The 14431-nt window shown below is 52.6% G+C and overlaps 1 protein-coding gene across 1 annotated transcript; it reads right to left on the bottom strand.

Annotated features, from left to right (window-relative positions):
- Window positions 1-3877: 3877 nt before the first annotated feature.
- Window positions 3878-13913, bottom strand: C5H1orf174 (chromosome 5 C1orf174 homolog). Its single transcript, XM_014862253.3, has 4 exons — window positions 13780-13913; window positions 6689-6799; window positions 5053-5508; window positions 3878-4511 (listed from the first exon to the last, which is right to left on the bottom strand). Exons 1-4 carry the CDS (start codon window positions 13792-13794, stop codon window positions 4404-4406), a joined length of 690 nt encoding a protein of 229 aa, XP_014717739.3. The 5' UTR covers window positions 13795-13913; the 3' UTR covers window positions 3878-4403.
- Between the last annotated feature and the right edge of the window lie 518 nt (window positions 13914-14431).

The following is a 14431-nucleotide window of genomic DNA, read 5'->3' as shown; positions in this document are numbered from 1 at the left end:
CATGTCAAAAGAGTTTGCAATCATTGATAATGACAAAAATAAGGATAAAAATAAGGGGTCAATGATTTTTAAAAGATTAACCCAATCGTCCCGTTTTCTTCTCTGAAATATAGAAACACCTTAGAATGAGCCAGTTCTAGATGCAGAATTTTAGAAGTTCCGTCTCATTAAGTGGCGTTTATCTGTATGATCAGGAAGTGCGGAGGGCGAGCTGGCGCCCAGGATGCCTGGATCCTCTCCCCATGTCCCTCGTGCCCAGGCCAAACTCTCCAGAGCTCAGCAGCTGCCATCTGTGCAGTGAGGGGCTGGGCTGGGCCTGGCAGCCTCCAAGCTCCTTCCAGCTCGTTCACTGAGTTTGGGGAAGGGCTAGCCTGCTCTCCGGGGCCGGAAGTCCCCTTTCTGCAGCGCGTCTTTGTCAGAGCCTTTCCTGACGGCCGTCTTGGTAGAGTTGTTCTAGTGGAGGCTCCTCCTCCCACACAGGAGAGTGACAGTGCCCCCGCCTCGCCACGGGACACACAGGGCTGCTGCCCCTCCACCAGCGGGCTCCGGGTGCCACGCCCATCGCTGGGCTCTGTGAGATTGGCTCTGTTAGGGCTTTTCCCGCCTTCACTGCTGTCGGCTCCTGTACCTGTTTCTCCTGCCCTTCCTAACCTGCAGTTGCATCTCCGCCACGGCAGGAAACCAGAAATGCGCTCTGCCCGAAGCTCTGTGCAGACAGGCGCCTTCGAGCAGGAGCTGCAAGGCTCTCCCGGTGTGATGTTGTTTGTTGTTTTCCACTTTCTTCCAGGCCCTGAGCTTGGGTGCTGGGCGACTGTGATTGGCGAGAGGCGTCACCAGTCAGGAGTTATGTCACCCAAACCCTCAGACTCCCAGGTTAGAGGAGGTAGCTGAACCTCTTTGCAAAATATGGGCTTACGGTCTGTCCATTCTCAACAAAAGGAAAGAAGAAAAATCTTGGAGCTGGGAGTGTATAGTCGTGTGATCTGTGGTGTGAGATCCAGGCACCGGGTCCCCCACTGCTGGAAGGCCCTGGCGTCAGCGATGGGCTTCCAAGGAAAAGCCCGGTGGGTGGCCTTCACAAGGCCTCAAGTGGCTGCGTCCCAGGCTCTATTGTGTCGCAAGGCTGTGGTGATCAGAGCTCCTGCAGCTTACAGGAGGAAGGGAGCCAGGCAGCCAGCCTCTGATGGGGCTGCGAGGGGGCAGAGGGTGCTGAGATGGAGAGCGCGGGCAGAGACTGCGTAAGCAAAGGGAGGCTCAGGAGGGAGCTGGCTGTTCAGGGGCTGAGGGTGAGGAGGCGTGTCAGTCCTGGGAGGGGCCGCAGGCTGAAGGGTGTGAGGAGGGGGAGGAGTGTCCACGAGGTGAGACTCCAGGCCGCACTGCAAAGTGAGGCCAGGGCAAAGAGTGGGTTTAATTCCAGATGCCCTAGAAGCACTTGAAGGGCTTTAGGGAGGGAGCCTGACTTACATCTTAAACCCTGCCCATTCCATAGAAAGGCCTGTTTTCAGGGCTGCCTTGACTCCTCCTGGGGGGCCCCTGAGCCCTTGGACACTCCTGCAGAGGAGTGTCTTTGTATGCCCGAGGACTGGGCCCCTCTCTCTACTGACCTGGGGGCTGGAGTCTGAGCAGCTAAGTTCCTCAGATGGGCACTCCATGCCTACGTGGCTGACCCCCAATAAAACGCTGGGCCCTGAGGCCCGGGGGAGCCTCCTCAGCTGTAACACTTCGCACGTGTAGTCCCCCATCATGCCCGTCTCCATGTGACTCCACGGGAGAGACACCTGAAGCCTGTGACGGGTCTCTCCTGGACTCTGCCCCATGTGCCTTTTCCCTCTGCTGTCTTTGATCTGTGTCCTTTCCAGAGATAAACAGTGACTGTGAGTATAACGGCTCTCCTGAGTCCTGTGTGTTCTGTGAATTGTTGAGCCTGAGGTGGGCTCAGGGCCCTATGCAGACGTGCATGAGGGAGGAAGACATCCACAGCTTATTGTGGTCCTCAGCTCTGCGGGAGTAGACTTCCAGGGGTACGTATTCTGTACCGCTCAAGCACTCTAGTCCTTTCGTGAAGACCCATGTTACAGAGTGCTTCTAAAAATGTGCATCTGTCACGCAGCCCGGCCTCTGGCAGTAGCCTAGGTCAGGCAGTCACTTCACATGCTGGCAGAACGTATCATTGGAATACCCACAGTTAGAGTGATTTTAACATCTACTTTAATATGCTTTTTGGGATGTCACCCTTAGGGCTTATCCTACATTTCTTTTGTATTGCTGGTCCTCAGTCATCCTGAACTGGCCTCAGCGTAACGTTTCTGTTGTGCTGTTGGCACTGTGAGCACAGAGTGGGCTTCCTGATGCTCCACGAGGCTCCGGAACCACCACAGCCTGTGCGGCTCCTCCCCTAGTGTTTCCACCTGGGGACATTTCACTCTCAGTCGAGGGTGACCATCACGGATACAGATTTGCCACCTCCGCCACTTTCTCAACACCAGAGATGCCACATGGAGTTTTCTGCACCTCAAAAACTCTTCAACTACCACGTGAAATGACAGAGCTTTGATTCAGCGGAGCCCGCCGCTGCCGCGTTCTCCGTGATAGAAGGGAAGCGCCCGCACACGCCGCGGCCTCCTTCCCAGACGCCGCTGAGAAGCCTCGGCAGACGGGAGGCTGTCTCCCCGATGATGCTCCCGTCAGTGCAGGTTGGAAACTGCGAGTGAGGGAGGGTGGTCGTCCTTGGAGTGAACAGTTTTCATTTCCCACTTTGCTGGAGCATAACCTGGTGTCTCTTCCGCAGGTGTGCTGGGATTCAGGACGATGCTTCTCCCGGGGGACAGTGTGCAGGGAAGACAAAATTGCCACACTGAGGCAGCTCGAGCACGACGGGTCCAGGTGCAGTGATTAACGATCGTTCCTGCGTGATCTCAAGCTATAAATTATTTCCCCTGGCTGCTATCAAGAGGCTTTTACAAGCAACGTTTTCAAATTACTAAATATAGAGTAGTTCACTGATCAATAAATCACCAAATTATTCAGAGTAGGCAAAGGTCACTGCTGCTAATGGGAAAATGATCCCATCGGAAGCAAAGAACGCCGGCTGGGGAGAGTCTCTTTCTGGCAGGGCAGGTGGAGCCATCAGGGAGCTGAAACATCCCTTACAGGGCACTTCAACTGCATTTTGCCCCCAATTATCTCTTACGTAAAATACTTCTGTGTTTCACAGTTGAATGGGGTACATCTAGCTGCTGTTATAACTAAACCAGAAAGGTGTAAACAGTCAGACTCTGTTGCTCACTCAGGGAGATGCAACACCGTCCTGCTGCCTTGCAGGCAGCTTTCCTCCTTGTTTCGGGTCATCTGGGAACCTGGCTCCCACCTGGACCCTCTCACCTCCTGGATGCTCCTCCTCCTGCGCGCTCTCCAGTCCTAGGCCCTGCGTGGTCTCTGCACGCAGCTGGTGGCAGTCAGAGGCATGCAGAGCACACCTGCGCTGCTCTCCACAGTGCACAGGCGAGAATGCACCACAGGCGCTCCTGGACGCAAGGGGGACTGGGCAGTGCAGTCTCTGGCGGGGCGCTGTGCCTGTGACCCTCCACAGCAGGGAGGAGAGTGCGGCGCTCGCGGGACGGCTAGCCTCCCCACCCCACGGGGCGAAGAGTGTGCTGAACACCTCTGCTGTCTCAGAAATCCCAGACCTACACCAGAGGTCACATCCCTTCAAGGTCACAGCTCTGCTCTTAACTCTCGGGCCGCACGGGGCCTCCCCCTGCTGGTGTGCAGGCACATGGGCTGGCCCAGACATACAAGCAGACGGCACGACCGCACTTGTTCTCTCCCCTAGCTCTCCAACGTTTTCGAAAGGAATACAGCTTTGGGGACATAAGACTTCTTTAGAAATATTTTCAAAATATATTTTATTTCTTTCCCATATGTATTTTGCAAAATTTCTAAGGTAAACATTGGCTTCATATACAGAAATAAAGGAGAGTTCTTTAAGAACTGGCATTAAATCAATCACAAGAATGATCAAATTTTGATAAAGGAAAATAAACTTGCATATTTTCAAAACTAAAGAGCTTAAGTGAAGAGTTTTCTTTACAAAGATCTCTCTCATTTAACCCCAAGCCCCCTCAGTGTACTCACCATCATCACATATGTACAGACATGAGAAAATAGCTCCGTGTGGAGACAGCAGCTTGACACCCACTCTCGAAGATCACTAGTTCACATGTGTCGTTCTCCCCAAAGGTATCCGGTGTTCCGCACTGCTGACTTTCATGAGTCAGTTTTGAAGTCTGATTCAGAATACGTTCTCTTGGAGATAAATTTTATACAAATCCCATAATCTGCTCAATTGTCAAACTGTTAACTATACTGAATATGCAAAGAAATCGTCGTGTATACTTTATTCTCTACATTTCCGCGTCGTCGTCGTCGTCGTCGTCTTTGGCTCTGAAATGCATCTTCCTGAATTCTCGCCTGCTCATTGAGGGACACGAGGAAGATGCCGGTGGAAGGTCCTTGGGGGAAGGAAACATCCAGTGAGTCAGCCAGCTTCAGTCACAGTGACCCCGTGTTAGCGCCTGGGGGTGGTTTGGCCCTATCCCAGGGCTGGGTCCTGCAGGATGGCCCTCCCCTGCAGACGGGGAAGTGACCGAGGCAGAGCACCTCTCTCCTGAGGACGGTTCATTCCCCATCAGGTCCACTGAGGGAAAGGCAGCGAGTTAAAGACAAAAGGAGCCCAGCAAGCGTGGGGTAGCTATTCACAAAACCTCAGGCACGATTCACAACCCTGCACAGGGTCCAGGGACAGCCTGTCCACACCCACCCCCACCCGACGGCTGTGGGCAGAGACAGGGCCTGCAGTAGCCGCTCACCATGGCAACGAGTCCCAGCTTGGGAGAGGGGAGGAGTGCCCCAAATGAGCAAATGTTTGGTTTTCTCCTTCGGAGTTAAAATTATGATTGTGCATTTGACTTGGTATTAAAGCAACACTGACATGCAGTAAGTGGGGAGCACATGACGTGGGTGGGGCAGCTGAGGAGCAGCCACGGGTCTTACTTGCATGAGCTCCACGTTTCCGAAGAAGCGACTCACTGGCATCGGCTGATTGCTGTCGTCGTCGAGAAACACGCTGTTGTCCATCTGCAGGGCGGGCCTCTGCGCTGGCTGGGGATCCGGCGCCGACCCGTCCCGCGCGGCGGGGCTGCTGGCGGACTCCTCTCCTGAAGGGGCGCCGCGCTGCGGCAGGGCCAGCTCCGCAGTCTCTGGTGAGCAGGCGTCACGCACGCCCCGGCAGCGCTGCGCAGCAACGGCCGCCTCCTCTGCCGGCCGCGCACCAGCCTCCGCAGCCCCCCGAGGCGCGGCTTCACAGGCGCTCGCAGGCGGCGCTCTGGCTTCAGCGGTGCTGGCGCTCTTAGGGGCCAGCTTCTGTAACTCCGATTTCACCAGATGACCTCTGTCATACTTGAACTTCTTGGAGGTTCGCCTGTCGGCGGCTTTGTGTGACAAGGAAGTCTGTCAAGAAGACAAAGATGAGGGGAAACCAGACACATCTCGGAGGACGAAGAGGACAGCACAAAGTCTCAATCCCAGAGGCTGGAGCGCCCGCTCACGTCTCAACAATGGAGACGCTGCAGCCAGCTCTCCTACCATAGTGCCATTTCACGGTCCCCCACAAAAGGGACAGAACCCACACAGCGGGTGGAGCTAGACACACTCCGCACGGCTCCCACACCTGCCGTTTCCCCAGGGGAGCTGTGTTTCCTGAGGCAAACTCAGAAGCATGTACAACAAGTGATAAAATTATAACAAAAGAAGGGGCCAGCCCCGTGGCCGAGTGGTTAGGTTCGCGCGCTCTGCTGCAGGCGGCCCAGTGTTTCGTTTGTTCGAATCCTGGGCGCGGACATGGCACTGCTCATCAAAACACGCTGAGGCAGCGTCCCACATGCCACAACTAGAAGGACCCACAACGACGAATATACAACTATGTACTGGGGGATTTTGGGGAGAAAAAGGAAAAAAATAAAAAAATCTTTAAAAACAAAAATTTTAACAAAAGAATCCAGCTCCATTCCTTTCTGCTAGAATGTAAGCTGCGTGAAGGCAGGGATCTCTGCTTTATGGCATGGGGTAGGTGCTCAATAAGTATGTGGAAAACTGACTCCAACACAGTTTTAATGAGTAGTAGACTGTGAGCGAAACTCTGCTAGTTGATGGTGTAAAACCAAGTCCCAACCACACCCCTGGGCTGGGGCTCCAGGAAGCAAATGGACTTTATGAGCCAATTTGGGCGCATGGCCTGCCTGGCCACCACAGCTGCGCCATGCTGAACGGCAGCCAGGGCTCCTCTCCCAGCCCACTTTCCCTTCTCTGAAAGCCTTCAGGGGTGAAGAGCAGGGCACCGCCAGCATCACTCAGAAGACTGCACTGGAAAGAGAAGGACGCAAGGTACACCTGGAGACCAGGTCCAAGACACACGCCCACCTGTGGACCAACACACGGAAAGCAAAGCCCTGGACTGGAGAGCACAGCTTTCTGAAAGCAGTTACAGCACTGCATGCGTGGACACACGTGCCTCTGGTACTTTAGCAACACTCAACGTTCTTCTAACACAACACAGCTCGGAGTGAAAATCCTGTACAAAAACGCACAGGCCAGTCAAGATTCACAAGGTCTTCGTGGTCACGAGACTCACCTGACATACTGTGCCGGCAGACGTGGTGATGTCGACGTCCTGAGCAGAGGCCAACCTGGCTGAGCAACTCCGGGCTCTTAGGCGCGCTGAGGACCGCACTCCACCTGTGAGCTAGACCAGATCCAGAGGCCAGTCAGAAGGTGCTCTCGTGAAAGGAACATGAGCAGAGAGATGGAGATTTCCTAACTAAAGAAAAACCTGAAGAGGGTCCCTCCCCCTGCCATGGTTTTATCATCTTTATGGAAAGATACCTGTGGCCTAAATGTGCAAATTCAAACAAAATTCTGTTTGGGTTTAAGATGCAAGATCTACCCTCTCCACGATCTTGGAAGCTTGTGGCAATTTGTCCCCCTTATCCTATACATTTCCAGGAACCTCCATTTATGAGTTAATAGATAGTAGTCAACTTCAATCGCGTTTAGAATAAGCAGCACGTATCTTTTCTCAGAAGTTCTTGAACTTTTCTATGGTGTCTAAGTTCTGGCAAAAGGTAACATGAAAAAACAAAAGCCAACTCTTGCGCTCCTAACTCCCTCCTTCAAATTATAGGCGGGAACAGTCCTACTTCTATCAGTTTAAAGCAGTTAACCTCCGTGTGACTAATCCTAACATTAACAAACTGGTCCCCCTCTAAATTTATTCTGAACACAAAGGAAAGTCTTCTAATAACAAGAAAAGAATTAATAAAAAATAAGAAAACTTAAAATAATTTTACTTGCAATAATTTTAGGTTTTCAGAAACAGTACAGGGAGTTCCCGTGTATGCTTCCCTAATGTGAGACCACCACAGTACATCCGTCAAAACTGAGAAATTAGCATTGCTACAACACTGTTACCCAAACGACTGACTGGATTTGAATTTCATCAGTTTTTCCACTAATTCCTTTTTCTGTTCCAGAATGGATACCACATACACTTGGAAAATAATAGATTTAAAGCTTAACTTAAAACTTGAAAATTAATGACAGTGAGTGATAAAGAGAGGGAGTAACGTAGGGCATTGCAAGTGAAAGGCTTGACAGCAGCTGTCAGGACGGGCCCTGGAACTGGGCCCCAGAGTGGATGGATGAAGGGCACTGCACGCAACGTAAGAGAAGAGAAATCAAAAAGGAAAGCAGCTAGTGTAGAAAGCTGGCAATGGTGTCTCATCCACCCCCACGGGCAGCCCACAGCCCGAGATGCCTTCAGAGGCCCCTGGAGGGGGGCAGCTCATCAAGGTTGCAGGATACCATGCAGTTCCTGGAGAGCATTTAAAAGGGAGGGAAAGATGGGGCTGGCCCCGTGGCGTAGTGGTTAAGTCCAGTGCGCTCTGTTTCAGGGGACTGGGTTTGTGGGTTTGGATCTGGGGCGCAGACCTACACCACTTGTCAAGCCACACTGTGGCAGCATTCCACATAAAATAGATGAAGATTGGCACAGACGTTAGCTCAGGGCTAATCTTCCTCACCAAAAAAAAGAGGATGACTGGCAACCGACGTTAGCTCAGAGCGAATCTTCCTCACCAAAAAAAAAAAAAAAAAAGAGGGAAAGAAAATGTAGCAACCCGTGGAAGGAGCAGACCCCACCCAGCTGTACGCGGTACCAACAAGGTGTGCCAGGCGAGGCAAAGGGCCTGCTGCCGTGGTGTGCCTGGGTCTGGGCTTGCAACGTCTCACACCGAAGGATCTGAGCCTAGATGTTACTGAGCCTCTCTGGGAGGGACAGGACGCTCCCACCCAGTGCCCCCCAACACCTTCCCTTCCATGGTGGGGAATGGACATGCTTGCGCAGGCTATGCTCAGCTCTCTCGGGAGGACTGGCCTGACAACGGCTGTGCTACCACTGAGTGCTGATGGAGCGGGCACTGTGCTCAGCACCTGAACAGCATGAAAAGGAGCAGCACCCCCACTTGGGGTGAGGACGGATTGGTGGGGGAACTGTCTGAGTTGACACAAGTGACGTCTGGCCTCAAAGTCCCTCTCTCCCTGCTTTGTCCCCCACGGCTCTCCCCAGATATGAGCTCTAAGAGCCGGCCGCAGGAGTGCTGCGCCGCTTGCAGAGGGACTGAACCCGGAGCCTGCCCTCCCAGCTCTGTGCTTCTAGCCTGGCCAGGTCCTTCTCTGGGGCAGCATGCTCCAGATGCTTCCCACCATAATCTCTGAAGTGTGGTTCTGAAGTCCCAGGGTGCAGGCCCCTCTGCAGAGGTAACTCGGTGGGCCTGGGCTGAGGCCTGGGAGCTGTGGTTGTCACAGGCACCTGAGCAGGCCACCTGTCGTCCACTCTAGATTTGCAAGAGGCTAATCTGGTAGCATTTTGGCTTTAGTTTAATCAAGGGTAAAACCATCTCAAGGTGCCAGCTCCAAAATGTCAAGAATCTAGTACATTTCTTCTAACTTGGAGAGTTGTCGCTCTTCACCTGGGCAACCTGGTTGCTTGCACGTAAACATCCCCAAATAAAAAACTTTCCATGATCAAGGTCTTCTTCCTTCCAAGAGACTGCTTAAAAACTGGGACGTCAAAGACAAAAATACAGATTCCCAAAAAGGGCAGGAAAAGAGCAAACTACAGCGTGAGGAGCTCTGCTGATCCCCTCCCAGGGACACTGGTAGAGTGCAGTTGTGGAGGACTGGAATTGGCCACCCACCCCAAAATATGTCTCTTTGGCATGAGGAATATTTTGGCCTGATTACTTTTAAAATCTGCAGACGGGAAAGAAACTGAAAAGTAGAATTTACTTACTCTTTGTTAAGAGACATTTACATTGTAAAGGAAATCTCCATCTGTAAAGGTGTCTCCTCCTCTGTACCAGGAAGAAGGGGGGATGACCTTATGTCTAGAAACTCTTAATCAATGTGGAAGGCAAGGACTTAAATCTGCATAATAACCTTCCTCTTGTTTACTGTGCTTGTCTGGTAACCTCCTGTAACTGACTCCCCCCCACCCCCAACATCCTCCTTTGTCTTTAGCTGAAGATGATATTTAAGGTGGTGGCTTCAGCCATTTTGGTGAGTTGCTCCGGTTGCCTGAGCCTCTCCCATGTATGCATGTTATCAGGCTTTGTTTCATTTTCTCCTGTTGTTCTGTTTCATGTGAATTTAATTCATTCTCCGGCCAGAAGAACCCACAGCGGGTAGAGGAAATGTCTTCCTCCCCTACACAGTCAACACCACCACTGAAAGACTGGCAATGGTCCTGTGGGCAAACGGCAAATGAAGAAAGGGTTGCTCAAGAACACCTACACAAATTCAGAACAAAGGCAGGAGCTGTGGTATCTGAGCTCGGGAGGCCACAGCCAGGAACACACAGCACCTCCCCCCGACTCTGGGAGGGCTTTCTGCCCAGGGGAGCAGGAGGGCGGTGCTTCTCATTGTGCCCTCATCCTGCCTGTAGTGAGGCAGTCCTGAGTGTGGTCGGGGGTGGCCCTTCTGCCCAGACCCCACGCGTGGAACAGGCTCTACTGGGGCCCCGTCACCCCGGCCCCTGCTTGTGAGGCGGTGGTTCGAGGCTAGGAGAGGCCAGCTGAACGGACCTCAGGCTGCTGCCCAGCGTCACCCTCCCCCAAGCACGCAGCTCCTAGAGCAGGAGTGTCACACGGAAGTATGTCACTGTCCCCAGCTACAGAACTCTGGTTCAGAGATTTTGCCTGGGGGAGAGGTGGGCATCAACACAGAGAACTCTGAATCTCTTCCCAAGGAACTGACTCTATTTGCAGGGAGTGTGGAGAAGTTTGTGCCTGAGGGAGCTCTCAGGAACAGCAGAGGTTGTAGTCAAAGGCAGTGGGGAGGAAAATCAAGATAAACAGTAGGCCAGCTAGTCTGCTGGAGAGTGCCAGGGACTAACACAGCGGAGGAGCCCTCCTGGGGTCAGAACACAGATCAAACACTGACCTTAGAAACCGTTCCTTTAAAGAAGCCAGACTGTGATTGGATTCGTTTGTAGAGCAATTTATGGCCCAGGTCATTGCTGAAAACAATTGAGTAATCAGCTGGCAATAATGGAGCTTAACAGCTGGGTGCAGTCAGAGAAAGAGAGAAAGAGGGCCTTCCTAAAACCACTGTCTTCCCTGGGTGACTAAGGGCGCACCGAACGCTGCCCCAGAAGCACCATCAGAGCAGCACGCTGTGGGAGAGGAACAGACTGCACTAGAGTAATCCACCCAGTCGCGACACAATTAACCAAGCGTATTAACAACAACAACCGGGGACAGACGGGACAGGACCCATACCCAGAGTTGCTACAATATATCACTTAAAATGTCCCTCTTCAACAAAACTTACAAAGCATGCAAGGAAACAGGAAAGCAGACCCATACACCAGAATGAAAGCAGGTAAGAGAACTGCCTGTGAGAGGAACCAGATTTGGATTTACTAAAAAAAGACTTCAAAGAAGCCATTATAAACAAGTTCAAGAGCTAAAAGAAACCACAATTAAAGAAGTAAAGATCAGGGGCCAGCCTGGTGGTGCAGCAGTTAAGTTGGCACCTTCTGCTTCGGTGGCCCAGGGTTCGCCAGTTCAGGTCCCAGGTGTAGTCCTACATACCGCTTGGCACGCCATGCTGTGGCAGGCATCCCACATACAAAGTAGATGAAGATGGGCATGACGTTAGCTCAGGGCCACTCTTCCTCAGCAAAAAAAGAGAAGGATTGGCGGGGGATGTTATCTCAGGGCTAATCTTCCTCAAAAAAACCCCCAAAAATTAAAAAAAAAAGTAAAGATCTGATGACAATATTGCATCAAATAAAGAATATCAATAAAAATACAGAAATTATTTAAAAAACAGCCAAATGGAGATCTGGAGTTGAAAAGTACAATAACTGAAACAAAACATTCACTAGAGGGGCCCAACGGCAGACATGAACTGGCAGCAGAAAGATCAAGGAAACCTGAAGATAGACTGACAGGTTACACAAGCTGAAGAAGAGACAGAGAAGAATTAAGAAAAATGACGAGTCTTAGAGAAATGTGGGTTACCATTAAGTGTACCAACATGCGTGTAATGGGAGTACCAGAGAGAAAAGCGGAGAAAAAACATGCAAAGAAATAATGGCTGAAAACTCCCCAAATTTACTGAAACACAACTACCTTCACATCCAGGAATCTCACAGAACTGAACTCCAACTACGATGAGGGTAAAGAAATCCACAAATGGACACCACTGTACAAATGCTGAGACGAGGGGAAAATCTTGAAAGCAAGAGGGAGATGACTCCCCGCTCACCAGGGGGCCCAACAGATAAACCAGTGACCTCACAGCAGAAGCGATGGAGGCCAGACCACGGTGGAGATGTTCACACATATTCAAAGTTCTCAAAGAATCAAACTGCCAACAAAGAATCCTATATCCAGCAAAGCTAGCCTTCAAAAATGAAGGCAAGATAGACACTTCCAGATAAACGAATACAGAGAATTTGTTGCCAGCAGACCCACCTTAAAAGGAAGCTCTTTAGGTTGAAAGCAAGTGACACCAGATGGTAATTCAAATCCACAGATAAAAAGAGAGCACGAGTAAAGGTAACCATGCCCTTACAGAAGACAGTTTCCCAAACGTTATCTCCTTCTGTGAACTGTATATAATGACATGGATACAAGGTATCCACAATGTGCTCGATTTGCCAATAGCACCACAAAGCAGTCCAGCGGAGCGAGCAAAGCTGAACTGGTCTAAGGCAATGACTACAGATGGTAAAGTGATCATGACAAGGAATTACTGGGTTTCTAACAATGATAAATGTAATATTTACAACACATCAAAAAGGTAGGTAAAGAGCCGGCCTGGTGGTGCAGGGGTTAAGTGCGCACGTTCTGCTTTGGTGGCCCAGGGTTCGCCGGTTCGGATCCCAGATGCGGACATGGCACCACTGGGCAAGCCGTGCTGTGGTAGGCGTCCCACATATAAAGGAGAGGAAGATGGGCACGGATGTGAGCTCAGGGCCAGTCTTCCTCAGCAAAAAGAGGAGGATTGGCAGATGTTAGCTCAGGGCTAATCTTCCTCAAAAAAAAAAAAAGGTAAAGGGAATAGAGCTATATAGGAGTGACATTTCTGTATCTCTGGAATTAAGCTAGCACAAATCTGAAGCTGATTCCACTAAGTTCCGATGTATAGGTTAAACCTAGAGCAAACACTGGAAAAAGTCTTCTAAAAAAAATAGTGAAAAAAGTCATTAAATTAAAATGCTATATTAGAAAATATTCACTTGAATCCACTGAAACAAGGAACAGGAGAACAGAGACATATATAAAGAAAACAAAATATCAAACGGCATATGTGCATCCAACTATGTCAATAACACTGCATTTGAACACGCTAAACAAGTCAGTCAAAAGGCAGAGATGTCAGGCTGGGGAAAAAACCCACGACCACCCCAGGGAGACCCAAGCACCCGCCGTCCATGGGAGACACACAGCTTCAGAGCTGCAAACAGTGCGAGCAGAGGAGCGGACATTCACTCCTTCTGAGCAAACCCACAGAGCGCGGGTGCAGCTCCCATCTCCCCGGAGGCCATGAGCCTGGCTCACAGCGACAGCGACCCTCCCTGGGCAGGGGGTGCTGGTGTCCCAGTCCCCCCGCTGGTTCACACCCCTCGCCGGCTACCCAGGACCAGGAACGGGCGCCCCCCCTCGCTCCTCATCGCCTTCTGCGGGGATCCCCCCCCCATCCCCCCACCTGGCACGAGGGAACTGGCGCCAAGCTCAGGTGGCGTGCTGAGCGACTTCGGGCCTGGGTGGGGGCGACGGAATGATACTAACGCCCGGCTTGGCAGCACTGGGAAGCCGGGAGTCCAGACCAGGTCTGGAAAGAGACCCCCAGCCAGGGACGTAACCTGGGGTCGGCCCCCCATCCCGGGTCGTAACCTGGGGGCGGCCCCAGCCCCGGACGTAACCTGGGAGCCCTCCAGTCCCGGAAGTAATGGGCCCCCCTTCCCAGGGGCGTGACCCGGGCCCTCCTCCCCGGGGGCGTGGTCCAGGGGACCCCCCCCCCAACCCCCAGCCAACACGGGGTGAGGCCCAGGCAGAGGCCGCCCCTCGGCCCGAGGAGTCCGTGGCTCCTCCTCAGCTCCCCAGAAAGCCGGCGCCCCTCTGGCGCACCTCCCCCCCGGCCTCGGCCCCTCACCTTCCGGCTCCTCATGAGTGTGAGCGGCGCGCTGCCGCCCCCCGCGCCGCCGCCGAGCCCCTGCACCCGGCCCAACACTTTCCAGCAGAGCTGCAACCGGCACTCCTCGGCCCACGCCGCGGCGTCTGACGTCCCCAGAGGGTTGGCCAATCACAGTCCGGCGTCGCCGGCACGTGACCCAACAAAGCGGGCGCTTTACGTAGAGGGCGGGACATACGGCCATGTTTGTGAGGGGCACTTTCCTTGCGGTCCCAGGCCACGCGTCTGGAGGTGGGCGGGAAGGGACTGTCCGCGGTGGTCTCTTTCGCGCTTGCAGGAGAGGCCACTTCCCCAGGCCCAGCCTTCACTCTGCCAAAAGCAAAACCCCATGTGCAGTCTAATTGCAGGGCTCCACCAGATTACCCAGGGGTGCATTTCTAAAGAGAAGGCAGGGGCTGGCCCAGTGGAGCTAAGTTCATGCGCTCTGCTTCGGCACCCCAGGGTTCGCTGGTTCGGAGCCTGGGCACGGACCAATGCAGTGCTCATTAAGCCATGCTGTGGCAGCGTTCCTCATACAAAATAGAGGAAGATTGGCAAGGATGTTAGCTCAGTGACAATCTTCCTGAAGTTGGTTTCCGAGCACCGGGAGCTGGGCCGAAGCCCTCTGTTCTTG

The sequence above is a fragment of the Equus asinus genome, chromosome 5, assembly GCF_041296235.1.
Source record: "Equus asinus isolate D_3611 breed Donkey chromosome 5, EquAss-T2T_v2, whole genome shotgun sequence".
In the NCBI taxonomy this organism is placed as follows: Eukaryota; Metazoa; Chordata; class Mammalia; order Perissodactyla; family Equidae; genus Equus; species Equus asinus.
Note: the sequence above shows the minus strand (reverse complement) of the source record. Positions and strands in the feature narration are given on the sequence as shown.